The sequence below is a fragment of the Ananas comosus genome, linkage group 8, assembly GCF_001540865.1.
Source record: "Ananas comosus cultivar F153 linkage group 8, ASM154086v1, whole genome shotgun sequence".
In the NCBI taxonomy this organism is placed as follows: Eukaryota; Viridiplantae; Streptophyta; class Magnoliopsida; order Poales; family Bromeliaceae; genus Ananas; species Ananas comosus.
Window position 1 is genome coordinate 1,303,335 of NC_033628.1, and position 26,597 is coordinate 1,329,931.

The 26,597-nt window shown below is 37.5% G+C and overlaps 3 protein-coding genes across 7 annotated transcripts; 2 read left to right on the forward strand and 1 right to left on the reverse strand.

Annotated features, from left to right (window-relative positions):
* On the reverse strand, positions 2,490-6,455 carry LOC109714706. Its single transcript, XM_020239400.1, has 3 exons — positions 5,801-6,455; positions 5,069-5,199; positions 2,490-4,015 (listed from the first exon to the last, which is right to left on the reverse strand). Exons 1-3 carry the CDS (start codon positions 6,071-6,073, stop codon positions 3,316-3,318), a joined length of 1,104 nt encoding a protein of 367 aa, XP_020094989.1. The 5' UTR covers positions 6,074-6,455; the 3' UTR covers positions 2,490-3,315.
* LOC109714303 lies at positions 8,183-14,203 on the forward strand. Of its 3 annotated transcripts, none has more exons than XM_020238876.1 (8): positions 8,183-8,492; positions 9,313-9,735; positions 10,330-10,394; positions 10,464-10,904; positions 11,007-12,666; positions 12,758-12,855; positions 13,100-13,219; positions 13,399-13,541. In XM_020238876.1, exons 1-7 carry the CDS (start codon positions 8,279-8,281, stop codon positions 13,205-13,207), a joined length of 3,009 nt encoding a protein of 1,002 aa, XP_020094465.1. In that variant the 5' UTR covers positions 8,183-8,278; the 3' UTR covers positions 13,208-13,219; positions 13,399-13,541. The 3 variants fall into 3 exon arrangements, with proteins under 3 accessions (XP_020094465.1, XP_020094462.1, XP_020094463.1); XM_020238873.1 differs by having other exon boundaries at positions 8,186-8,492; positions 13,081-13,219; positions 13,399-14,203; XM_020238874.1 differs by having other exon boundaries at positions 8,187-8,492; positions 10,509-10,904; positions 13,081-13,219; positions 13,399-14,203.
* On the forward strand, positions 14,947-26,159 carry LOC109714304 (pre-mRNA-processing protein 40C). Of its 3 annotated transcripts, none has more exons than XM_020238877.1 (17): positions 14,947-15,154; positions 15,874-16,306; positions 18,568-18,717; positions 18,827-19,087; positions 19,466-19,982; positions 20,069-20,232; positions 20,349-20,386; positions 20,855-20,933; positions 21,953-22,417; positions 22,718-22,801; positions 23,112-23,252; positions 23,925-24,031; positions 24,137-24,248; positions 24,503-24,646; positions 24,782-24,928; positions 25,029-25,151; positions 25,539-26,159. In XM_020238877.1, exons 2-17 carry the CDS (start codon positions 15,881-15,883, stop codon positions 25,836-25,838), a joined length of 3,258 nt encoding a protein of 1,085 aa, XP_020094466.1. In that variant the 5' UTR covers positions 14,947-15,154; positions 15,874-15,880; the 3' UTR covers positions 25,839-26,159. The 3 variants fall into 3 exon arrangements, with proteins under 3 accessions (XP_020094466.1, XP_020094467.1, XP_020094468.1); XM_020238878.1 differs by having other exon boundaries at positions 14,948-15,154; positions 18,827-19,085; positions 19,473-19,982; XM_020238879.1 differs by lacking the exon at positions 14,947-15,154 and having other exon boundaries at positions 16,173-16,306; positions 18,568-18,694.

Sequence of the window (26,597 nt, forward strand, 5' to 3'; positions counted from 1 at the left end):
TATTTCTTGATGTACGACAAACAAATTAGATGGGCAAATTGTTTATTTGATTGTCCCTTGCTTGAGTTCTTGCAAATTATGTGCTCTCCTGTAACTCCAGTCTTATTGTTGTAGTACAGAGGTTTAGGAATCTATATCAGAAAGATATGAAATCATTTTATGACGAAATTGGAAGAAAAAGAAGGATCCACTGTCTTAGCTTTCTTGTCGTTGTTATAAGATGAGTAGGCAGATATCGGGTTTCTAGGCCCTAAATAGTAGTCGACTTTTGCTAATATTATCTTTCCACAAAAGTTGTAACTTTGTAACATTCAAACCCTTGTTTAAAGTTCCCCAAGCAGAAGATGTGAAATTCATTGAAATCTGATCTTATCATTCTGAGTAACTAGGTGGCTAGTCTTCTGGTTTTCAACGTCTCTGGCTGCATATGCCAATTACAACTAAAAATTTTGGTTTTAGTTTGATTTCCAATAGAATAGTGAAGGGAAAGAGAACCTCCTGTCTGCCTCATTCATTCTGATTTGATTCTCTCTAGAACTCTCTCGAAGTCATTTCATCTATGTATATTACATGAAAATGGTCATCTCCTTATTCTATTAATGATTAGTAACAAAAGTTACTTCTCTTATTCCATCCTGGAAGGAGTTTAAAATCGTTGAGAACCTACTTGAGTCAGTACTGTTGATATGCTAGAAGAGATATTGAAAATTAGCAATTAACCGATACACAATGCATTCTAGCATCCGCTCCTTAAATGTGTTTGTTTTCTCGCACTGCTGTAGGCAGGAAAAGTGTATCCAAAGCGTCCTTTTGATATACGAAATAGAAATAGAATACAAGGGTTATTTAGCATGAGTGTTTTTTCTTTTGTTGTTTAATCAAACACTAACAGTTACTGTACCACATTTCCAAGTCATAATCAGGCTTTGTAGGTCGTAGTCTCTATTGATTTTGTGGCTCCATTTCCGAGTCATAATCAGGCTTTGTAGGTCGTAGTCTCTCTTGATTTTGTGGCTGTTTGGGCATGCAGTCGCGCTGCGCAAGCGCCAGAAAACAGGGTTTTGAGAAAGCTCTGTGAGGGGAGCTCTCTCAAAAAGCCGTGCGGTGTAACGTACGGCCAGCTCGTAGGCTGCACCGCGTGGCCAAATTGGGCCGTAGTTGTGCACCTAAATGTTTTACAAGACTTGCAGATAACAATCAGACCTTACTAGGGGCAGGGACCAGACTATAGAGCCTACTTAATTAAAAAAAATTCGGGCTTGCTTTCTCAATTCACATCTATGAGCGATGATTCCTCTATTTCTTGCTTGCTTCGATCGGACTCTTTTCTTGCTTGCTTCGATCGGACTCTGACAGCTTAGGGAAGAATGATGGGTCGCTAACAAGGCCCCTAAATGACTGCTCAGAGGGCCTACCCTTTTTTTTTTCTTCCCAATATGTCGCTTGCTTGTCCCTTTCTCATAAAAGATTCTCTCATGTTGTTCTAGAACGGAAGAGGAGAAAAGAACAGTTTTTTGTAAGCACTTAATTATATTAAAAAAAAACAGAAGAGATTGCTTTTATAGTTTTCTGCTTTCTTTTGTCACTGTCAAGTGAAAAACCGGTATGAGTTAGTTGCAGCAGCTTTCTTTCTTTCTTTCTTTCTTTCGATCTTCTTCTCTTGTTTTTGTTTCTTTTGTGTTCGTGTGTGTGAAGCAAAGTATATGCGACTGCAAAGGATAAGCGACTATGGAACATGAGAAGAGGACGACGACACAGTTTGTAGCATTCTAGCACGTATCTCTCACGCAGCAGTAGCTGTAGCATTAAACTTAATGGAAGGACAACTAATTATTTGCTCATAATCATGCTGCGTTTTTCTTTTTCTTTTCTTTTCTTTTTTTTTTTTTTTTTTTTTTTTTTTTTTTTTTTTTTTTTTTTTTCTGTTTTCTATGTTTTTCATTGTCCATAAGGTATGCAGTGTTTACGTTTAGAATTACAAAAATACCATCTTGTATGTATATGTATCTGAGAAAGAGCGAGTGGTGAAAACTTGTAAACAGGCCATCGTTAATGAGAGAGAGAATGGGAAAAGGCAGGTAGGATGTTTGGTTTGGTTGAATTTATGACTTCGATAAGTCATAGACATCAACATTCATTTCAATATTAAAATTACAAAATTATTTGAATTTTCATTCACAATTGTATGAAATTTCCACTTTAGTGGAATAGGAGACAAAATCAAGATAGTGAAACTCAACGAGTTCTTCAAACAGCTACATAGCCTTCGCACTCAATTAACTCGAACTACTATAAAAAAAAAACATGCACTGTTCTTGATTATTAATACATAAACAAGCAACATATGACTGTCTATACAAGAAGGGAACAATTCTCTATAAAATTCCATCTTTACCAAGCAACAACTCCGTTTACCAAGCCAAAATTTGAACAAGCAACTCAATCAGACCAACAGTATGTCAACCAAGTTTTTATCAGACACAAGGAAGTCCTATGAATTCATTTTCATTTTAGTACATTTACTGATACAAAGAGTGATACAATATTCCATCTCCTTTCCCCCAAAAATATCTCAAAACTCATTAATTGATTTTGTACAAACAAATCCCTCCAAACAATAGCCAAGGCAGGAAACAAACAAAAAACAAGGTGTAATGAATGAATGACCAAATAAAGAACTTACTGGTTCAACATCTCTGCTCTAACACAAGAAAGAGTAGAGTCGACACCAACTTTTCTAGCGATCTCCGAAAGATGGAATTCCCTATCTAGCCTACATTGTTTTATTCACCCAACTTTCAGTAGACCTTTTCTGCTTGTAGAGAATATATATATATACCGTATAAACCCTGCTCACTTAAATATTTAGGCAGTGTTTGGTTCCATGTGAAGAGCCCCAAAACAATTTTCAGACTGAAAAGGAATTTTCCTTGTGTTTGGTTCCACGTAAGATGCTTTTCAGTGGAAACAACAATACATATCTTCAGAAAAACATTCGGTTTCATTTTCGGTATTTTTCAGGCAAAAACACAAACTGAAAACTGAAATTTCCTCTCCCCACACTCGCTTCATTTCCTTTGCCCGCAAACCAAACAGGTATCCCTTTAAAACCATTTTTTTTGTGTTTTTTACTGCATCAAACACCAACATATAAAAATTTTCTTTTCCACTGAAAGCACTTTCCTCTGGAAACCGTCTTCAACAGTTTTACGTGGAACCAAACACTGGTTTAACTTAAATGTAAGGAAAAAAAATGAAATTGTAATGTCATGGTATCAACTGAAAAGGAGAACAGGGAAGATAAGAAGGATCAGCCTAATCCAGAGCAGCTTTATTTCGCCTAGCAGTAGCAGGCTTTGCGGGCTTCGGAAGACCATCAAAAATGGGCCAAGCAAATGTATCGGGTTTCAAACTCCACTTGCTCGAAGACCATATAGAGGAGCTACTATCCGAATCTTGCAAATTAGAAGTGCTCGATGATTTCCGAACAGTTAGCAACCCATCAATTAGTGAAGGGTCAACCAGAGAAACAAGATTCTGTTGGCTCAGGTCTATATCAGGACGGCTTCCCGATTTCGGCCTCAAAGCTAGCCCTTTTCCTGCCTTTCGAGAAAACCCTAAAGGCTCGGAATCACCCTTTTGACGCCGCCTTATTGATTTTTCATTATCACTCTCTGCAGCTTCATCAATTCTTCTTTCTCCAATGATCTCAGAATTTTCAAAATATAATTCATTAACCATACTTTTAGACTTTTTATGCCGATTCGGAAGTGGTTCGGAATTCGGAGAGTGTTGAGGCAATAATTGTTCATCTTTCATATAAAGAGACTTATCAGTTTTATAAACTGCCATTTTGGTGCCATCAAATAGTGGGCCCCTCTTAGGAGGCGTGAGGCCATAATATCCCTGCAATCGACTCATGGCTGGGGAGATTTTACATGGTGGTGGTTTCAGCTTCAGTGTTTCAAGGGAGTATAAAATATCACTCCGAGGTCGACGTGGAGGAGTCAGTTCTCTGCAATAATTCCAATTATTACGAGAGAAACAAAGGCACTAATTCAAAAGAGAAAATCATGTTACAGCATTAGTTAATTAAAACATAAGATGACCCTCCACCATTCGCATTTTCAATGAAGTTTGTAATCATCTTTTAACAACACTGAAAAGCTCCGACATAGTACAGGCAAGGAAAATAAATTGCAATATGAAGATAATTAATTAAAATCTACTGTTGTTCATGGTTCTATTACTTTGCTAAGCCTAACACAGGTCAAAATAAAAAATGTCTTAGACAACTTAAATTAATCCAATTCAGAATGATCACCGCGAACTAAGTAAATGCAGAGAAAACAGAAAAATAACCTTATAGATGGATGCCCATAAATACTTATAATTATACTTTTCAGCCAGAATTTATGGTTTTTTCTCCCTCCTTTTCTGTGACAAAAGAAAATTTCTAGCTGCTTGAAGCCCAAAAGACAGTACAGAAGCTCAAAAACTATAGGTTATTAAACAGGATATAAAAAGGCATACATATAGTGAAGAGTTCAGAATTGGTCTGACAAAACGAACATAAGGTGCGTAGTGGTTCTGACAAGTCATCATCATATCCCTTAACATATTACTAGATTGTTGGAGAATGCTTACAATTCACAACTGAAAATTCTAAACTATGACACATAATTATCATAGGAGGTAGCAGAATAACATATAGCTTAGTTAACCTTCAAAATTAAATATTCCTAAGACATTCGAGTAACTGGTTTTCTGTGATATCAAACGAGTATTTTCTGCGCAGTAATTATATTTGTTTATCACAATACTGTATGATGAAAAACTAGACAGTCAGTATTAAAACATTTTGTAAGCTTTCTGGTAATATGCTTTCTCCATTAAGAATTACTTCAACTTAAACTTAGCCATTGTCCCAGTTCCAACAGTTCAGCACAAGAGACAACAGAGCCCATAAAAAATAGCAAAAGAAACAAAATATTAAAAGAATGTTCCAATACAAACAATTAAAAAAGTTGTGATCAAACATAAAACAAACAAGAGAAAGTTACCACACCTGCCATTTGCCGAGTCCTCTGACACAAAAGGAGATGGAGGATGCTTTCCAGGAAGCGGAATCTTCAATGACTTGCGAGCAAACATTTGAAGATCGGTCATCAAGCTGTTCAACCGCCTAATATCTGCTACCTAATTCAACAAAGGTGCGTTACTCAGCTTATGAAGTGCACCCCAAAGACTAAAGAAGAAAAGAAGGGAAAAAGGACAGCGAGCTAAATATAAGAATCTGATGAATTTGACCATCGAAGCAAAAATGTTCAAACTAGAAGTTCATCCGTATAATGTAAAATTTGACTAGCACCATTTGCGCAACAACCATAACAGGCTAGAAACCGAGGATAACTAACTAAAGAATCATCACTTATTTTCCAACAAATCTCCATTCATCTGTTCTTACAGGTTTTGTCTAAGCTGCTACCACCTACAATGATACAGATACTAAATACACAACAAGTTCCTCTTTAACAACAAAAAACCAAGGTCCCAAGTGGCAAAGGGTTTGGTGGTTGGTATCAGAAGTCCCAAGTTCGAATTCTAGTTGATTCATATTTACAGCTAAGTTTATTTCTAAATGAAATAAACGAAGCGGGTAGCGTGCTATCCACATTTGATGGACGATTCATTACTAACGTTCGATTACACATTTTAGCAGGCATGCACTAGAATCCAACACACCGCCGTATAAGTCAACTAGCAAAACCATACAAAAAATGGTTCTATTCCCAGTTACCTCCACACCATACTTTATGGCAACCCCGGCGAGCGTATCCATCTTCGACACTCGGTGCTCGATGTAGCCACCACACGACGAAGACGACGACGGAGGAGAAGAGGGGAGAGACGAAGAAGACGACACCGGGATCGTCGCAATGCTATCGATCTCCCCCCTTCGATCGACGAATCCATCGAACAAACCACCCCTTCGATCGACGAATCCATCGAACAAACCATTCGATTGTGGCTCGTAACTCCCATTTCGTCCACCTTTCTCCCTCTGCATCATCAAACGCTTCGATTCCCCTCTCTCCGCTCACATCCGAAGCCAATGCTTCGTTCCACGGATCAATCGATAGCCATGGACGAGGATCGAGCGATCGCACGGGCCCAATCGCTAGAATACTGCATGAGAAGCCGAATTTTCTCGAAATTTCTCGAAAAATTCGTGGGATTTCGCCGCGGAAGAGCTGGATCGGTGGATCTGGGTTAACTTTTTGCGAGGAAACAAACAAAATCCTTCGAATCAAAGGATGCGATGCGCGAAATGCGAGTCCAAGCCCCTAAAATTTTCCCCGAAGCTGGGATTGATGAGGAAAGATTGGGAGTTGAATGAAAACGCGACAGGGATACGGACCGTTGGATTAAACTCGAACAAGGGCGATTCCCTGGACCAACCCACCGCGCGTGATTTGGTGGTGCCGTTGGAATAAATGAATACTTAAAATTTTTATTGAATATACCCGGTGCACCGTAAACTATACACCGAAGCACAACTTTTGATGATAAATAATCTAAACTCCAAAATTTCTCAAAAAAAAAAAAAATTCTAAACTCCAAATCTAAAAACACACGACAAATTTTAAATTTTATTATTCACCTATTATGTCCCTTAGAAAAAGAATATTGGTTGGCTTAACAAAAAAAGAAATTGTGCAAATTTTATGATTTTATATATGTTTGCCTGTTAAATGTTACGTAGCATATCTAATAAGGCTTTGATTTGGAAATAAATCGCTTAAAAGCACTGTATTTGATACTTTTACAATATCCAGCAATTTTTACCAAATTTGAATTTTTTTAATTTCAGCACTCTTCTGAATTATAAACCATTTTGATTCAAAACTATCTAATCTTCAAAAATTTAATTCTAGCATCCAATTTTTTTTAATTTATTTGATTTAAGCCATTTAATGACTATTTTGAATATAAAATTTATGCTTATTATTAGCTTCGATAAATTTATAGTCATCTAAATTACATAAAATATATCAACTAAATTTATAAAGATAAACAACATACTCAAATTTTGAAATTAAAGAATTATTATCTGACTCAAATCAAATAAATTAATAGATTAGATAACAAAATCAAAACTTTTAAAAATTATGTAGTTAGATTAAAATCAATCGGCAATATAGTTGAGATATGTTTTTAACATTTTTGCCTCTTTCTTACTGTCTCACTCACAACAATAATATTGATTTGAAATTAATCCTATGCGATATAATTAATACAAAAGACTTTTTATTGCATTTAAGCTTAGTTTGATATTGAGACTCATATGACGTTATTAGATAGCATATAAGGGATGTACTTCTTTGTTTTTCAATATAATCGCAGAAAATACATCGTAACTAACTCATCGCGATGTCCGAAACGTAATATTATGTACGGAAATAAATTTGATATTTTTCTATCGTACTTTTTAACTGTATATAACGTAATTTTTCCGCAATTTCAAATAAAATCTTAGACCTATAATATCAGTTTTGTGGTACGTATTTTGAAAATGTGTAATATACCTTTTTATTATTGAAAAAAATACTTCGTTGTATAGATCTCGCTAATTCAACTATGATATAATTTGATGGTCTCATCCAGAAGAGTATCTTTGTTGAGTTATTTGCTTCACTGGTTTATAGTATTTTGAAAATGCCACGAGGTTTTGAAGGTTGCAAGATTTATATATTCCTGTTAATGGAGCATTTATGATTCCTACCTTAGTTATGTGAATGCTAAAACTTTTAATTGATGGTATTACAATATAATAATTCCCATTTATTGAGAATCTATAACAGCTACATAATTTTGCTAATATTTTTTATATTTTTTTCAACTTGCATGGTCCAAAATCTTTTGGACCCCTTATGTAAGGGGCCCGAATTACCGAAAGACTTGTTGGGCTCGAATCCGTGTCGCCCGCTATCTCACCCGAATCCGAGAACGCTAGATTAGAGTAGAACGGATTTAGTTGTAGCGCCTTGTCGGATTCAGTAGTTTAGACCCGATTGGCCCTAGAAAGGTAAATCCCGAGGTCACGTCATCAACACAGGGTTGACTCGTCGAAACCGAAGTTCCGAACCCGGAGCGATACCCCGGCCCACGTTGACCCCGTCGAGACTCGATCCGAACGAACCAAACGACACCTCGCCAAAAGAGGGAAAGCGCCACCGCGACGCTCCTCCCGCGGCGATAGAGGGTGGGGGGAACGATGATGGGGTCGCTAAACCTAACCCTCGCCGCGATCTCGTGGTCGCTTCTCCTCCTCCTCTCACCATCGGTGGCCACCTCCGCCGCCGCCGCCGCCGCCGCGAAGGCGGCGGCGCCGCCGGAGTCGAGGCCGGAGTGGGAAACCCTCACCAAGAGGAACTACTCTTCCCAGATCCGTCTCCATCCCAACGTCCTCCTCATGGTCACCGTCCCCTGTAAGTAGTTCCCGTTTCCTTGTTTGATCTATGTAAAATTTAAGTTTTAGGGAGGGTTCAACAAAGGTTTTGTTCGGAGCTGTTTTTGGTGCCGATATATGAGAGAGGTCGGATCTTGTTTCGTTTTGATTGATATGCCTGGTTACGACAATTGTGCCTTTTGATTGATTTGAATGCGATTATAGATGCCACCGAAGCTGGATTTGGCTTTTTTTTTTTTGTACATTTATTCTTGTTCCCGAAATTAGGGTTTGGTGTGGGAAAGAAGGATGGTGTCAATCTCTTAGGTACACTTCTCAGCTGCGTTGGTGCCTTATGCTAAGCTGATTTAGAAGATTAAGCAATATCTCAGCTGTAATCATGATCTTTTGTGTAATTTGTTGAGGAATTAGTTGTGTTTCATAGTTACAGAATAGCTTCACTGAAAAAACAGAATGAAAATTAAGAGCATTTCATATAATGTCCTAATCCAAGATAAACTTGTCTGGTTAAATACTTCTGAAGAAAACCAATAGATGTTGCAATCACTTCAATTTTGTCTATAATTACTGAATTAGTTTGTTTATCCTCTTCGTGAAGTTAGAACAAAGAGTTCATCAGTAATGCAACTATTATGGACAATTTAAATTTGGAAAAGAGCATGAATTTTTATCAGGGAGGATGGTCTGCAATGGGTGTAGAAATACTTCCGAATTGTCGACTTTTTTAATCTGCCGGATCCTCTTCTTTACCTTGCATGGCTAGCTTAGTATGTCTTAATGTGTTTGAGTGTCATTTCGTTTCCCATTTTCCGAGCCTTGGAGCTGTTACTTATCTACAGGGTCTGGAGAGTCACGTTCCCTAATGGACGAAATAAAGCATCTAGTCGCTATTAATGGGCTGGAGTTCGGTCCTCTAAAGTTGATGATTGTTTATAGAAATTCTGAGAAGATGCTAGCAGATGTTCTTGGTGCTGCTGAGGGAATAAGTCTGTTTTACTATCATCATTCTACTTCATACAAGTATGGCGGGAGGCTCCGTGCACAAAATATATTATCTTCCGTGTATCATATTATGTCACTTAAACATGATGAAATCCCTTTGAAGCCCCTGCGTACTCGGGAAGAGCTTGAGAATTTTCTCCAGTCAACCGATAAATCTGTACTTCTGCTGGATTTCTGCGGGTGGACTGCCAAATTGATGCAGAAAAGTAAAGATGGAGCATATGAGAGTTCCTCAGCATCAAACAATAAGTCGTTAAATGGTTTGTCATCTCCTATTATTTTTGACAACCCTTTGCTTTCTTTTTTTTCATTTTTGTAGATATCCAAATGGAGTCTATTTGAGAGTTGCCAATTAATCAGGAATTTGCATTATTGAATCTCAATCAAGAAAGCTGGTATTATGAAACTTTCTTTTATCATTTAGTGGGTAAGCCTTCCTTATTAGGTTCTGTAGGGTCAACTTCACAGACAGGTTACTTATCAGGTGCTTTTTGTACTTGTGAAATAACACCTACATTCAAGGTTCTGCCAGGTAAGATATGCTTATTTATGTTGAGCCGTCAAAGGATAGAAGCTCCTCGACTACTGTCTAGGTTTCTGTTTTTGTATTGTTGATGCATAAGAAGGATCACTGCCATAAAATTGTTTTGTATCATGCATTTCGCTATGATTCTGTCTAGTGAATGTAGGAACATGTTTATATGGAAAATTCAGATTCATAAGTTACAGCCTCTTAATTGTTCGAAACTTGAGCCACTTCTAGATCTTTGTTTGTCTATGATGTGCATTTAACTAATGATATATTCTAAACTAGATTCTTGAATTTAGAATCTTTATATGCTCATATTCTGCAGCTTACATCACTGGAGAAGTCAACATGGAATCAGATGGGAGACCAGAAGTCAGCATTGACGAGAAGGTTTCTTGTACTTTCTAATGAACTACTTTTGGTTCTTTTTTTGATCAGAAGTTAATAAAAATCCATCAGGTGGCAAGAAATCCTGGTTATGAATTTATTTGGGATCAAAAACAGGTTGTGGAAAATGAAGAACTAAATTTTGGGGCTGAAGCTCAGGTAATTGGTTCTCCCTGGGAGGGTGGATTTGCTTTGGCAAATCAAAGTGTCTCACAGCAAATTGAGAATAGAGAGGCCGATACTGGAATGACATGTATGATGGAAGAGTTTAAGTTGTTTGAGTCTTTCTATACAAAGTTTGTAGCTCTTGCAAGAGAATATTTTTTGCCCCCTGAGAGGCAGAGATATGGTTTGGTGTCTGAAAGATCATTGTTACCTTTATTGGGCATCGACAGCCAAGAGATGTGGCTACTTATGGTACATTTTTCAGGATGCCCCAACTGTTCAATCATAGTTAAAGAAGGAGACCAGATTAGAACTGTCTTGCAAAGTCATCATCCTCTCGTCAAGGAGGTAGCCTTTTCAGTTTCTTAATTAGCTTTTTACCTACAAATTATATTATATTCTAACTAATTTTAGTTTTTAATTCTTAAACTGTTTTGTTTCTTATTGTAGCTTGAGGTTGATGGGCACAACATTGATGCTACTTTTCCGGCAAACAGGCCTTCAATAGTTCTATTTGTTGATAGGTCATCAGAATCATCTATAGTAAGAGGAGAAAGCAAGTTATCTCTTGAGGTTCTCAGAAAGTTTGCACGGCAAAATCAGCTATCTTACCGAATGTTTGAAGGACTACACAACAATAGCTCTGAGATTCCTCTTCGAGCTCCTCGTGGAAGTAGTAGTAAAAGTAAGACCGGATTGGATTCTCTTGTCCCTAAGATAATGAAAATAAGGGATAATATGGCTGTAATGGTTGTTGATAATGGTGAAAGAATTTCAGTAAAAAACAGCGACAATGATCACCAAGGCAATACTTTGTTTGATATTGTGGCACAATTGCTTCAGCAAACAAAATCTGCACATACAGAAAAGCAGACCAGAATTAGTTTACTAGCAAAGGAAGTTGGCTTTCAGCTGTTATCCGAAGATTTTGAAGTTCGGGTGGTGGATTCCTTGCGAGCTTATGAGGGAAATGGTGAGTCAGAGGTTGTGATCGAGGGTGCAGTTACCAGTTTAAAGGATCAAACTCCTGCAATTCTTGGCGAGAATTTTGATAACAATATGAGTACAACGGATAGTGATAAAAAAGACACCATCGATAAAACTCAAGATACGGAAACTGATTTAATTTCTAATATTCTCTACGAAACTTCCGCTGGCTTTATTCGTATGAAAGATAATGATCTTTTCGATGCAACTGACAAAACTGGAGTGGTAGAGGACAAAAAATCTGATGTTAAAGATCTGGAAGATAATCCTCATCAAATTCAAGAAGTCCCTGGTAATGACGACAAACTTGCAGATACAGTAGGTAATGAGGTAAGGGAAATTGAGATAAGTGATTTCGAGAGCACAAAAGCTAATGAGTTTCAACTTGGGGAAGAACTGCATAATTTTGAGGAAGACATTAAAGAGCATCATGTTGGCAGTGTGGAGGGCAACCTAGATACACCCAAGGAAGCTGCAGTAAATTCGATCTCTACTTCCCCAAGTTTTTCTGATGAGGGCTTAGAAGAATTTAGATCTACATTAGTGAGAAATTTGGATGGGCTGAATAATGAGTTTGGACCTTTTCTAGGTTCTGTTTTTGTGATTGATGCTGGGTATCGGCTGCTGAGATCTCTAACTGCTCGATCTAGTGTTCCTTCTCTGGTAATACTTGATCCAATTTTTCAAGAGCATTATGTTTTTCCTGAGGAAACAGAAATCAGCTACTCTTCGGTAGTTAATTTTGTAGACAAATTTCTGAACCGAAGTCTCTCTCCGTATCAACGTTCCGCTTCATCTATTACAACTACAAAGGAATTCCCAAGGCCACCATTTGTAAATCTGGATTTCCATGAGGCCTATGCTGTACCTCGAGTGACGGCAAACACATTTTGTGAACTAGTTATTGGAATTAGAGCCTGCAAATTTGAAAAAGGAGTATCTTCAGACTCTGAAAATTTTACATCTGCTTGGACGAATGATATTTTGGTGCTTTTCAGCAATTCTTGGTGCGGATTTTGCCAGCGCATGGAGCTTGTTGTGCGTGAAGTATACCGGGCTTTTAAGAACTATATGACCGTGTCCGCCGTTCATGCAAAGAACATTGATCCTTTGCATTTTGAAGGTAGTCATATTTTATATTTTTAGGTATATGATCTCTCAAAAGGCACGTGGGTGTGTTTTAGTGACCTGGGTTTACTTTTTTTGTCTCGCAGATAATAGTGGAGAATCTCTCCTAAGTAGTCCACCAATTGTATACTTGATGGATTGCACACTGAATGACTGTTCTTCATTCTTAAGGCCTATGGGGAAGGTAACAGTTCTAATCAGTGTATAAAAATGTTAGCATGATACCATCATCTAGTTCATCTTTCCTTCAGATCATGAACGTTCTAACTTCCAATTCTCAAATGGTGAAACTGTTAAGATCTCCTGCTAATCTTTTACTTTTATCTGGGGGAGTGCTCCATTGGCCGTTCTGTATGAACACGCATTTGCTTTTTTAATTGTGTATACTTTTCTAACTTGAAACATGCAGGAACTTTACCCAACATTAGTGCTTTATCCAGCAGAGAATAAAACTGGCATTTTTTACGAAGGTGACATGTCAGTCATCAACATTATGGAATTCTTGGAATCTCATGGAAGCAATTCTCACTATCTGACTAAGCATAAAGGTAGATATCGTATTACTCTTTTAAGTCTTTCGGTTTTCACTTTGTAAGACATAACCAGAAGCAAATGTCTCTTAGCTGGTGTCTCTTTGCACTAACTATGCCGTGAATCGTCTTAGTTATATTTTTTCTCTCTGTAAATACTACCTTAATGGAATAAATTTTTTTTTTTTCTGTGGCAGGATTCTTGTGGACTCATGCTAGAGAACAAAATGAGGAAAGATCAAATTTACATGATGCATCTTTGACAGTGCAAGCGCTCGATTACAGTGAAGCTGGTATAGCAGTCGGACAGGATAGCAGTCGCTTGCATTATGAGAGAGAACCTATTGTTGTGGGCTCCATCCTTACTGCCACCGATAAGCTTGTGAATGCCGTCCCATTCGACAACTCAACAATCCTCATTGTATCAGCTGACCCACAAGATGGCTTTCAAGGCTTGATCATCAATAAGCCTTTAAAATGGGACATATTTAAGGATCAATTCAATGAGATAGCACCTCTAAAGCAAGCACCCCTTTTCTATGGAGGCCCTGTCACTCTCCAAAGCTTTCCTCTTGTTAGTATGGCCCGAAAAGCTTTCGAGGGGTATGTGGATGTAATACAGGGAGTTTATTTCGGCAATCCGGTGGCTACGAGCTCGGTAATAAGACAGATAAAGTTGGGAGATCGATCTGTTGATGATTTCTGGTTTTTTCTAGGTTACTCTGGTTGGGCATACGACCAACTGTTTGATGAGTTGAATGGAGGATCGTGGCATTTAAGCGACCATCCGATCGAACACTTAGATTGGCCGGAAAGCTGAAGTGTATTTACTCTGTCATGTTTGTAGACACTTGACAAATTTAAGCAGTGAGGGAATTGTAAGTTTGAAACTCGTGCTAGATGAGAGGTTAGAGTTTGTATTAATATTGTCAATTTTGTTGTTTAACCATTCTCCTTTTGCTTGAGAAGTGTACTATCTAATTATGCTCTCTGGATTTTCAAGAGGAAAGGGACATCATGCTGTTCTATGACGCCCCACTTTTTAGGGGGTCACCCGCGCCTATTGGACGGGTCTGTCACGATCGGAGATACTTGATTGCTGAGACTTGCACGCGGTGTCAGTGGTGTCGGAATTCATTGAGCTCTCTGTCTGCTGCTGCTGCCGCCGCTTGGTTTCAAAGAGTATTTCGATCCGTAGCAGGCACTGGTGCATGCCGGACGACTCTGTCATGATTGGAGATGCTTAGACGCTGAAACTTACGTGCGGTGTCGGCGTTGTTGGAGTCCATTGAGCTCTTAAAAAAATAGAGTAACTGAGAGAGGAATAATATTAGGTATCATGGATACATATATATCTTCTAAGGTAACTCAGATTTTGCAAATGGAATATTAACAAATCCTATATAGAATCCGCACTAGAAACTAGAAATAAGGGACTTACTTAAAAAGGCAAATTCGGAAGTAATAATTAAGGGTAAATTTTAAATTACCAACAAGAAAAAAAAAAATTTCTTTATGCTTTTAGCACAGTCTCTTTGGAATTGAAAGCGGTACGTTATTCTCCGTACTAAGCGAATCATTTTAAATTACAGGGATTTTTTAGCAATTTTTCTAATTTTAAATGTTATTCTTGGACCAATATCCGGTCCAAGTGGTTCGTGGGCTAAGGTTGGAACTAGGCCGACCGGGCCCAGTAAGTGGGCCCAAACCAAGGCCTAGTAATCACTTTCACCGGAAGGCGGAGCTCCGAGAAATCTCTCATTTTCGGCTTTTCACCCTCGTCTCTCGTCTCCTTTCCTTCCGTTAGGGTTCAGAGCAAACCCTAGAATCCGCATCGACCCCGCGAAAAACCCCTCCCGGAACCCCAAAAACCCTTAAAGGCGAAACAGAACCCTAGCTTCGGTAATCCTAGATCGATCAGAGCCTCGGCCCTACGAGGCGAATAATCGAAAGGTAGTGGCTCCTCAAATGTCATTTCGATCGATTTCTTGTTCTTTTCTATGATTTTATTTTATTTTTTAGTCTTTTTTTGGATTGAAATCGACAGTAGTTGGCAATAAAATCACTATCTGATTTAGGACTTTTTCGTGTGGATTATTCAAAAATTTAAATGCGGCGCTTGGAACAAGTTAAGGAAGAGAAAAGCTATTCCAAATTTGTTTGCAAAAACTAGTTATTTATGATATTGTTATACATCTGTGCAGTACTGATGCATTGTAGGCTATAATAGATTTTGGTCTTATTTGATAGCTGGTATTGTGCTTCATATTCATAATTTTTTGCTTTAAAAATTGTATATTTTACATTCTGTATAATCAGAGCCCCTTTTTTAGCTTAATTTTGCTATTCTTTGCATGCCTTTTTAATTTTGCCTGTGGAGAAACGAAATTAACATTTCCCAGTTTAAATCCTAACGCCTGTAGAGTTGATATCAATGGCACATTAAGTGACACAAAGCCATAATAATAAAGTATTCATTTTTCAAATGCTGTACCTGTGCTTCTGAAAGTTGATATTTTTTAGCTATGTCTTTTATAATGTAAATATTGCATAGATACTGCTTTATATGTAACATATTGCAATTACACAACCCCATTTTTTTTTTTAAAAAACACTAGATAAGAGATTATGGATATGACGCGTCCTTACACCTCTATATATCACCTCCACAGGTAAGATATGTCAACATCGGCACGACTTTCACAGGAGGAACAATCTTCAGCTTCCACTGAGACACCAATATCTCAAATTGTAGAATCACCTATTGGAGGACAAAATTCTACTCTGCCACCTTCAGTATCAACCTCCTTAACCTCACCTTCGCCTATTGGAGGACCGACTTCTAGCACGGCGACACAAACTGCATCTACTCCAGCTCAAGATTCTGCTCCATCAACTACACTGATTGCTCCCATAACTCATGCTGCAAACCCAGCAGCTCCAAGGGGTATTCTTGTAAATCCAAATGACCCATCCCAAGATCCGGTTCGAGCTAAATATGCTGGCTCACCAGGCTATGTTGTCCCTGCTCCGTCTTTTTCTTACAATGCGTTCCCTAGGGTGAGCCCTGCAGTGGGGAGCAACCAGCAATCTTCACCGGCACCTGTAAGACACTTTTTTGGGTGAAGTAGAAATTAAATAACCTAAACTGCGACCCTAGCAGCTTTACAGTGTTTCTATTTCATCCTCAGAGTTTCAGTGGTGGCATCCTTTTGAGATGACCAGTTATAGAATGACTTAATTATTGTCCGGAACAAAACTTTAGGGGCGAAATTCTCAAAATTGAAAGCATTAGGATGAAACTGAAATTACAGTCAGACTTCATATATCACTTACATATATATATATATATATATATATATATATATATATATATATATAGTCCGTCTCCCGTACTTTCGAAAGTACGGAGCACCCGGTGCTTGTAAGTTGTTTTCGATGATAGGACGTTCGTTTCGACGATCGGCTCGTTAGGTATGATCTACCCTATTGGAACTATCTAGAAACCAAATTTTAGATTTTTTGACATCATTTACTAAGGCATCAAAAGGTCTAAAAAATACTATTTTAACGGTCGATGTTGACATTTTTAAGTTCAACGGTGTAGAAGTATCCAAATTACATGAAATTTAATAGAAAATTTTACTTAACATCAGTTGCAAGATCAATACTTCCGACTTAAATTTGAATCCTTTATCACTGTTTTTTATGAGATTTTCATTTTCAGCCGTTCATTTTGAGGCTACTCGTTCACATAGACAAACGAAATCAAAAATTATGAAATTTGGTTTCTAGATAGTTCCAATAGCGTAGATCAGTTAACGAAATCGATCGCTGAATCGGATGTCCCATCATCGAAAACAAGCTACAACGGGGCTCCCGTACTTTCGAAAGCATAGGAGCCTTAGCTCTTATATATATATATAATATATATAGGTTAAGTGCCGCCCCGTGCCTGCCACAAGAAGGTGGCCACGGTACAGGGGGGTCTTGGACCCCCTCCGTGGCGTGGACGCAGCGCAGTGCCGCATGGACAGAGCGGCACAGCGCAGCTGCCACGGCACAAGTGCCGTGGCCGGCACTATGCTAATTTTTTTTTGCTTTTTGTTTTTTTTTCTCTTTTGTTTTGTTCTTTTGAGGTATGCCAATAGCAATTCTAGATACCCCACGCCCCTCCCCAATGACATTGCAAATCGAAATTTACTTATGAGGTAAGTCAAAAAAATTGTAATTTAATTTTTTTTGTTTATCAATATACGGACAAAAGATTTGTCCGAGCTTTTTGCTTCTATCATAGATATCTATTTTTCCTTCATAAATTATTTTATTAAAATTTGTCGCACTGCAAATTTTTTGGCAAATTAAGAGAACAAAATCGAACTCAATAAACAAATTCGAGCCACATCAAATATAAAATTTTATTTTTGTGCTAAAAGATTGAAAATACTGATAAAATTAAAAGCTAAATTAAATCAATTGATACTTAAATTTATTTAATTTATTTGTCATATAATTTATTGCTTAATTTTATTGATAGATCTACTATTTTTTGAAAAAAATTATTAAAAAAATAATTTTTCAAATACTTTTTAAAATAATTTTTTCAAATATTTTTTAAAATAATTTTTAAAATAATTTTTTGTATTTTATAAAAGAAAGACTGTAATATGGTCAAAAAAAAGAAAAAAAGATATCTTTGCATTTTAAAAATTCTAACATGTAAAAATTTCTATTCTACATCAGATATAATTATACTTTACATACAGAAAAGTTTACAAATATGTTAATTGATGAATATAGTAAGCTATATATAGCAAATATTCATAATTATTTGATTAAATTTTTTAAAATAACATTATAAGAGCTTATTGGAACCAAAAAAATTGAAATAAGTCCGTGCCAAAGCGTGCCAGTAGGAGGTCGTGCGTATCCATCGGCACGCAAGCGTATCACGTGTCGGCACGGAAGCGTGCCGGTGCCGTACCGTGCCAGGCAGACAATGGCACCCCCCCGTGCCACGGCACTTTAAACCTTTATATATATATATATATATAGTCCGGCTATGGTGCTTGTAAAAGCACAAAGCACTTGGTATTTGTAAATTTTTTACCGTTAGATTATACTATTCAACTAATCACCCACTCAACTCTAAGGGGCCCACATCATCCTAACCGCATATCCCTTAATCCAAGGGCCGAAAACTTACAAGCACCAATGACTTAGTACTTTTAAAAGCATAGGAGCTCAATTCTATATATATATATATATACTCGTAACTAATCCTTCTTTTTTCAGGCATTCGTTTATTCAAATGTTCTGTTTTACAGTTTTGATTTGTTAACTCATCTGAGTTGGTTTTATTGCAGGCATTCAGATTGACTCCTCCAATGCCTCCAGCAGCACTTCAACCGCCTGTACCTGGGCAGTATTTAGGGAACAGACCTTCTTTCTCATATAATGTAGTCCCGCATGCTAATTCTAGTTTGCCTACTGGTCAGCAGTTTCAACTTAACACTGTAATTCTCATTTCTTTGTATTTTTTGTGACTCAAAATTGTGATTTCCTATTCTTTAGGTCTACACTCTGATCGATTCATTTTATCTTTATACATTCTGTCTCTTTCAGGCTGCAAATCAAGCTCACTTGCAAAGTGGAAACATTGTCCCACAAAATACTGCTGTACGATCACAACCTCCAGTTCCAATGCTATCTGTTCGTCCTAACACAATTTTCTCTGGACCTATCATGCCAAATCCTCCGGCACCTGTTAGGTTGCCAGTACCTATGCCAAAAGGAGATCCATCAAAACCAAGTAACTTTTCTTTCAGCAGCAATTCACCACAGGCACCAGTAGAAGCATCTGAGAAAGAATTACCTTCTAACACAGTATGTTTTTCACTTCTAGTTTAGTCATGTTGAATATTAATTTAGTGAGGCCTAGCTAGTTTGGAGCTTTTACGTTTATATTCCTCGAAAATGTAAATTTGATGTGTTACATATTTATCCCTTCTAAAATCTACAATTTTATCTGTGCCTGTTAAAAGTGTAGATTCACATAAAGATAGCCTTTAATTATGAAGTCATCTAAGTCCTAGGGGAATTTGATTTTATAATTGACATGTTTATTTTGTAATCAACATTGTTTTCAAAAGAGGTCATTTTCAAATAGCAGACATTTAATTTCAGATTTTGCATCGATGTGTAAACAAAGCTTTTGTTGTGGTTTTTATGCAAATTTCTCATCTATTTTTTGGATGATCGCAGGGAAATTCAGGTGCTGTGGCTTTGGAATCTGGTTCATCCGGAACATCAGTAACTTCCCAGCCTTCATCAAGTTCTGGGACATCTGTACCTAATCCTTCGTTAGTCTCTTCTACTACTACGAGCCATTCGACAACTATGACTTCTCCTATGAGACCCTTAGTTCCATCTTCTGCTTCTCTGATTCACACTTCAACTTCTCCAACTCCGGTTATACAGAATGTTCACCAGTTTTATCCAACCTATCCTTCAGCACCTGCTGTTGTTCCACCTTCACAGCCTCCTTGGGTTCATACTCCACAAGTTGGTAGCTTGCAACGCCCACCAATCTTACCGTATGCTATTGGCCCTCCTGCACTATTTCCTTCACTGATGCATGGTGTGCCTCAGTCTGCTACTCCACTAAATAATTTTTGGCCTCCCGGCGTTTCCACCAATGTTTCTTCCGAAGAACCAAAATCAACCAGTGCAGGATCTCAACAAATTGCTGATTCTTTGGTCACTAAATCACCTCCTACAGGCAACAATTTGATGATTTCTCTTGACCAACTACTTCGGAGCAAGTAGACTGCAAATTTCTCATTATTCTGTTGTATGTTCTTTCAGATCATGATAAAGAAACTAGCGATCTTCGCAAAGAAGAAGGAACTGTGAAGACTGAAGATGCTGATGCATGGACTGCACACAGGACGGAATCTGGTGTGGTCTATTATTACAATTCTGTAACGAAAGAATCCACCTATGAAAAACCTGCTGGCTTTAAGGGGGAGGTAGTTGCACAGAAGATTTACTTTATCAAGTAATATGGCTCATATTGTAGTTTATTAGTTGAAAATTCAGTAATGCTATTTGGTTGATTGATTCTTTTTTATGTTTCCTTCTGCAGCCAGAGAAGGTATCAACACCGTCAGTACCAGTTTCGTGGTATGTCTGGCTGAATGTGCTTTTTGTCTCTTTCTTTCAGCTGTATTAGATTAAAGTTTGTACTAGCAATTTATTGTTTCCGAGTTCAACATGCATTGAACTCACATCATAGCAGACTGCTCTATGAGTATTTTATTGTCTCTTTTTTTTTTTTTAAATCTTTGTAGCTTTGTTTTTGAGCTTGGGTAACCTTTGTGCCCAAAGTTCTTAGGAAACTATCTGACATCGACTATGGGAATTTAGTAAACTCCCTCTTGTTATATGAAGAGAAACTATAGCGTGAATTATTTTTTTCCAAATATAGCAACCTTCTACATGTTAACTTAAAACTTGATAGTCTGATGTTAACTTTGATAATTCCAGTCATTGTTTTATGTGCCTAGAAAAGGTGTACATATATGTTGGTACGCACTATTTATGTTGCAAGAGGCACAATTCTACAATTAAATCATTTTTTATCTTGTTCAGGGAGAAGCTGCCTGGAACTGATTGGACCTTAGTGACCACTAATGATGGAAAGAAGTACTATTATGATGCCAAGAACAAGGTAGTTTGTGTTTGAACTATAAATTGCTATGCATGGAAAGAGATTTGTTTGTCATAATATTGATGATTGTTGCAAATGTAGAGTAGTTAGAAACAATGTTCTCAATAGTTGAATTGTCTTTGTTCTTGCAAGCATTATCATTGAGTGTCCCAGTGTTGGAGTGTAAGCTTCTAGTCTTAGTTTTCATATCAATGTGACTGTTTGGATGTGGAGAAATATGCATGTATTTGTCTTGCTTCCTGAGCAAATTCCACTCTATCTTTTAGTAGGCACTAATGTTCTAAATGTGGCATGGTTTCAGTAGATAAGATTAAGTATCCTTAATATGAAATTATGTGTTTATATCGCTGGGCTATACTGAAGCAAAGTATACTTAAGATTTGGTTGCTGATGTGAAGGTTGAGATCTGTGTTGATTGAATATTAAAGTATGGCAGGAGGGCAAGTTAAAATAAAAATAAAACATTCCTCTTTTTTTTTGTCTGATAGATGCTTTGGTGTACCAATTTACCTGAAAATTGTGTCAGTATTTTCTTGAGGTGTGGCTGTAGTAAATTGGGTTCCCTTATTCAATTAGCATCAGTGGCTTCTACTGTAGTGAGTTCTATAGAGCACTCATGAGTCATGTGGAGAGTGGTTTCTTGTCAAAAATAGTGGAGATGGCCTAATAAGCTGGGTGTGAATTATGAATTAATTATTTGGTGCTGTTGTATAATTTGCAGATATACCGCTTTATATGGAAGTAAAACAAAATATTTCTGGTGGAGATTCAAGCACCGTACTTATAATTCGTCTTGTTATAATGTTATCCCCTGTGGTTACTTTTGTACTTTGGTGCTAATGATAATCTCGATCTCTGCTGTTTGGTTATTGAAAAGATGTCTCAAGTATTTGCTTTATGATGACATAAAATTCTAATTTTTAAGTGCGTTTCCTTTGTTAAGTGATGTTGATTACAAAGCAAAAGCATGATTTGCTGTATCTTTAATGTGTCTAAGATTTTGCATTTTTTTAATCCAGGTTAGTTGCTGGCAACTCCCACCAGAGATAGCAGAGCTGAAAAAAAATCAAGAGAATGATTCCCTCAAAGAAAATGTGACCCAACTGCAAAACTCTGGCTTATTACCAGATAAAGGGTCTGCGACTGTCAGTGCGAGCGCTCCTGCTGCGCTGACAGGTGGCCGTGATTCAGTGTCTCTGAGGACGTCAGGTACACCAGTTTCGTCGTCAGCATTGGATCTGATCAAAAAGAAGCTTCAGGATGCTGGCACTCCCGGCACCACACCTCCTCCGGCTGTGGGGTCTGGTACATCTGATTTGAATGGCTCAAAAGCAGTTGAGGCTGCAGCTAAGGGACAGCAAGTTTCTAATAACAAGGATAAGCCGAGAGGTACTGATGGGGATGGACTTATGTCGGAGTCCTCATCTGATTCAGATGATGAGGAAAGCGGACCGACTAAAGAGGAATGCATTATTCAGTTCAAGGTAGTGTTTTTTTTTTCCCCTTCATAGTTCTTTGGATGTCTTGTGTGAAGTTCAAAGATATTGCCTCTATGCTCGGTCAGTTCGATGTCTCTGTTGAAAGAGATGACTTATCTAAGAAAATTTTTTGCCTGCTTACTTGCAGTGGTGCTTTTGTGCCTTTTTTTAACTAAATCATTTTTCTTGTTCTTAGTTCAAAAAATACGGCCATAGCTTGGCATGCTAAACTTAAGAAATCGGGTCTTTTGATCTGATATTTATTGCATAGTCTGAAATCTGAGATTGATGCGTGCAATTTTGCAGGAGATGCTCAAAGAACGAGGAGTGGCACCATTTTCAAAGTGGGAGAAAGAGCTGCCGAAGATAGTGTTTGATCCACGCTTTAAGGTTTGTTGACTCTAAAGATTATAAATTTTCGTCCTGCGCTACACCTGTAACACTATGTTTCAGGTTTGTCAGATCCATGTATATGCTCACTTTGTGAGAAGAAATTTTTTTGTTCTTTATCTTTCCCTTCTTGCCATGCTAGCTTCTTCGCTTTAATAGGGAAGTTTTAATTTGTCATTGATTTGTCCTAGCATGGCAAGCATAATTTCCTGTTTGGTTTTTCTTTTTTTCCTCCCTTTTTTGGGTGTTCCTGATATTTACAGGACTTTGAATCCTATGAGTTAAATCATAAATAGCTCCTCTTTTGCAGGCTATTCCTAGTTATTCCGCTAGGCGGGCTATCTTTGAGCATTATGTTCGGACACGTGCTGAAGAGGAGCGCAAAGAAAAAAGAGCCGCTCAAAAGGCTGCAATGGAGGCATTTAAACAATTACTAGAAGAAGCCTCAGAGGTTTAATGCTGAATTCCTTGATCTCTTCTTTTTTTTTTTATTTTTGTTTGTAGAGAAAATGAATCCTTGGATTTCTACTCTAATCTGGGCAAATTTAACCAGTTGGAGGAGTTTATGTAATATATATATATATATATATATAGTCGAGCTTCTATGCTTTTAAAAGCACAAAGTCATTGGTGCTTGTAGGTTTTCGGCCCTTAGATTAAGGGATATGCAGTTAGGATGATAATGGTCCCTTAGGGTTGAGTAGGTAGTTGGTTGAATAGTATGATCTAACAGATGAAAATGGTCAAAGCGGTAGATGTAACTACGGAAAACTTACAAGCACCAAGTGCTTGGTGTTTTTAAAAGAACTATATATATATATATATATATAGTCCGGCTGGGATACTATCGATAGTACCAAGTGCTTGGTGCTACCGAGTTTTCCGCCGTTAGATTTAACCCTTTGACTATTTTTACCCATTAGATTATACTATTCAACCAATAACTCACTCAACCCTAGGAGGCCCATATCATTCTAATCGTATATTTTTTCATTCAAGGGCCGAAAACTAATAGCATCAATAGCTTGGTGCTATTGATAGTATTCCAGCCTAGTTCTATATGTATATATAATATTAAAGTGGGTTATAGCATGTGATGGTAGTAGTAATGGATTCATTTCAGGATATTGATCACAAAACTGACTACCGGACATTTAAAAGAAAATGGGGCAGTGATCCACGATTTGAGGCCTTAGATCGGAAGGAACGGGAGCTTCTTTTCAATGAGAAGTAGGCTTAATCTCCCATTCTGTTTTTTTTCCTTTTTTTTTTGGCACTTGTTTCTCTTAAGTTTCGTCTTACCAATCTTCACTATATATTCACGGTGTTGTGTAGGGTAAAGGCTGCTGACGAGAATTTTAAAGCAATACGGATGGCTACTATTACTAGCTTCAAGTCAATGCTTCAGGAAAGTGGAGACATAACTTTGAATAGCCGGTGGTCCAAGGTGAGTTACTGAGTTTTTTTGAACAAATATCTCCTAGCTTATTATATTTACTCTCATAGATTATGTCATAGATATTTGGAGGTAATTTGGTTTCTCTATTTGTCTCTGTGATGTTGTTGCCATCAGTTGGAATTTGGACCAAATGGTTGACATTTAGAGTAGTTCAAAAGAAAAGAAATACACATTTTGGTGTGCTATTTTGGCTTTTTTATTTCTGGTTCAGTTTAATTCTAATGTACTGCTCTTTTTGCTAGGTGAAAGATAATTTTAGGAATGATCCACGGTACAAAGCAGTAAATCATGAAGAGAGAGAGATTTTATTTAATGAGCATATAACTGAACTAAAATCTGCCGAAGACGAAGCTGAACGATCTGCCAAATCTAAAATGGATGAACAGGTATTCATAAGATTTATTTCTTTACTAATGTTTTAATATGGAATTGTTATATGATGGCGACACTGCATTGATTCTAGGATATTGGGCATGAAACCTGATTTTGAAATTGTGTAATGTTTCAAATATTTTTTTCAGGAGAAATTAAGGGAGAGAGAACGTGAAACGAGAAAAAGAAAAGAAAGAGAGGAACAAGAAATGGAGAGAGTAAGATTAAAGATTAGGAAGAAGGAGGCTATAGCATCTTATCAAGCTTTACTTGTCGAAGCAATAAAAGACCCAAAGGTGATTTTACACTGTAAAGTTGCATTTTGGTACTAACCTTTTTCATTTGGACCATTGCTTTTTGTACTGTTAAACCTTGATGTTTTACTCTTTTCTATAGGCTTCTTGGACTGAATCCAAGCCAAAGCTAGAGAAGGATCCCCAATGCCGCGCAACAAATCCAGATCTCGGCCAAGGTGATGCAGAGAAGTTATTTAGGGAGCATATTAAGGAGTTGTGCGAGGTAAACTGTTACTACTAGCATGCATCTGCTTATAGTGTTTGTTCGCCACAATGTACTATGTTAGAAGCACCACTAGTTAAACTGAAACTCGGATGCTATTAAAGTATACCTGTCGATGAGTTTTTTGCTGTTCATTAAACCATTCCCACTTTATTTCTGCCCTAGTTTTCTACCGCAAGAAGAGCCTATTGAAATGAGTACCTGAACTTTAGAAGTCTTAACACTGAACAGTTCAATAACATCAAACTTTTCCTCTGATGGTATTAGTTTGAAATTCCGCATTCGTCATGTTTATGTGATTATGTTAGAACATGGTATGGATTCTATATTTCATGCATTTCTGTATGCGACGGGAAAAAAACTCACCGCACTATGGGTTCTGTCCAGCGATGTGCTCGCGAATACCGCACACTTCTCTCGGAAATCATAACTCCCGAAGCGGCAGCCCAACCGGCAGATGATGGTAAGACTGTTCTGACTTCTTGGAGCGAGGCGAAACGCATTCTGAAGCCCGACCCAAGGTACTCCAAGTTGCCCAGCAAGGATCGTGAGTCTATTTGGCGCCGATATGCTGATGACATGATCCGGAAGCAGAAGCAGAAGTCCGATTCAAAGGAGAAACCTGATACAAATGGGAGAAATAGAACCTCCACTGATCCTTCGAGGAGGTCCAATGGCTGGAGGTAGCTTTTCGTGTAGATTGATCTGTTGTTTTTGTTTTCCGCTATTGTAGAAAACTGTTCGATATCAGCTGCAAAACGAGAGTAAGCTTGTCGGGCTTTTAGCATTAACACTTGCAATTTCGTTATTTGTAGTAGAACGAAAATAATCATCCGAGGTTTCGTCTCTATTATTATAGATATAGATAGGACTTAAAAACTCGTCAATTCTTTTTCTTTTCTTTTCTCTATTTTTGGGTGTTAGTGGTATTCATGTAACACTTTGACACGTTGTTGGAGATGTAACACTTTTGTTAACGGATGGAAAACTCAGGTTGATATTTTCAGATGGACGGCATTGGAGGAGGGGAAATGCTTCGAGAAACTGCTAAAGGGAGGGAATAATTTGATATCCAAATCCCAATTGAAACCAAAATAAAAATGCTCTATCCTCACTACCTGGGGGTGTTTTTTTATTTTTTTTTATTTTTTTGGTTAAGGATCTTGTAATGTTTCCCGTTCCAATAAAATATGAGATGGAAGTCTAGGAGAAAAGGAAAAAGAACAAAAGTAGCCAAAGAAGCCCTTGTCCAACCGTTTCTTGGGGATTTTTTTTTTTCGTTATTGTAGTAAATAAGAAAGTTATTAGAAGGTCTTGCAACATGGTTTAAATTTTTTTACCAAATAATGTTGGACCATTCTTAATACCAATTGGATCCTTAATAATTTCAAAACTACAATCCTACTGGCCAAGTATTTCCGTAAAGTTATTTTTCTTAAAATAAGT

Coding starts and splice junctions, on each gene's coding strand:
- LOC109714303 (XM_020238873.1), top strand. CDS start 8,279: ATGATGGGGTCGCTAAACCTAACCCTCGCCGCGATCTCGTGGTCGCTT. Junction 9,736..10,329: donor AAACAATAAGTCGTTAAATG/GTTTGTCATCTC, acceptor CATATTCTGCAG/CTTACATCACTGGAGAAGTC. Junction 10,395..10,463: donor AAGTCAGCATTGACGAGAAG/GTTTCTTGTACT, acceptor AAAATCCATCAG/GTGGCAAGAAATCCTGGTTA.
- LOC109714304 (XM_020238877.1), top strand. CDS start 15,881: ATGTCAACATCGGCACGACTTTCACAGGAGGAACAATCTTCAGCTTCC. Junction 20,387..20,854: donor CCGTCAGTACCAGTTTCGTG/GTATGTCTGGCT, acceptor TATCTTGTTCAG/GGAGAAGCTGCCTGGAACTG. Junction 20,934..21,952: donor ATTATGATGCCAAGAACAAG/GTAGTTTGTGTT, acceptor TTTTTAATCCAG/GTTAGTTGCTGGCAACTCCC.
- LOC109714706 (XM_020239400.1), bottom strand. CDS start 6,073: ATGATGCAGAGGGAGAAAGGTGGACGAAATGGGAGTTACGAGCCACAA. Junction 5,200..5,800: donor CCATAAAGTATGGTGTGGAG/GTAACTGGGAAT, acceptor TTGTTGAATTAG/GTAGCAGATATTAGGCGGTT. Junction 4,016..5,068: donor GAGGACTCGGCAAATGGCAG/GTGTGGTAACTT, acceptor GAATTATTGCAG/AGAACTGACTCCTCCACGTC.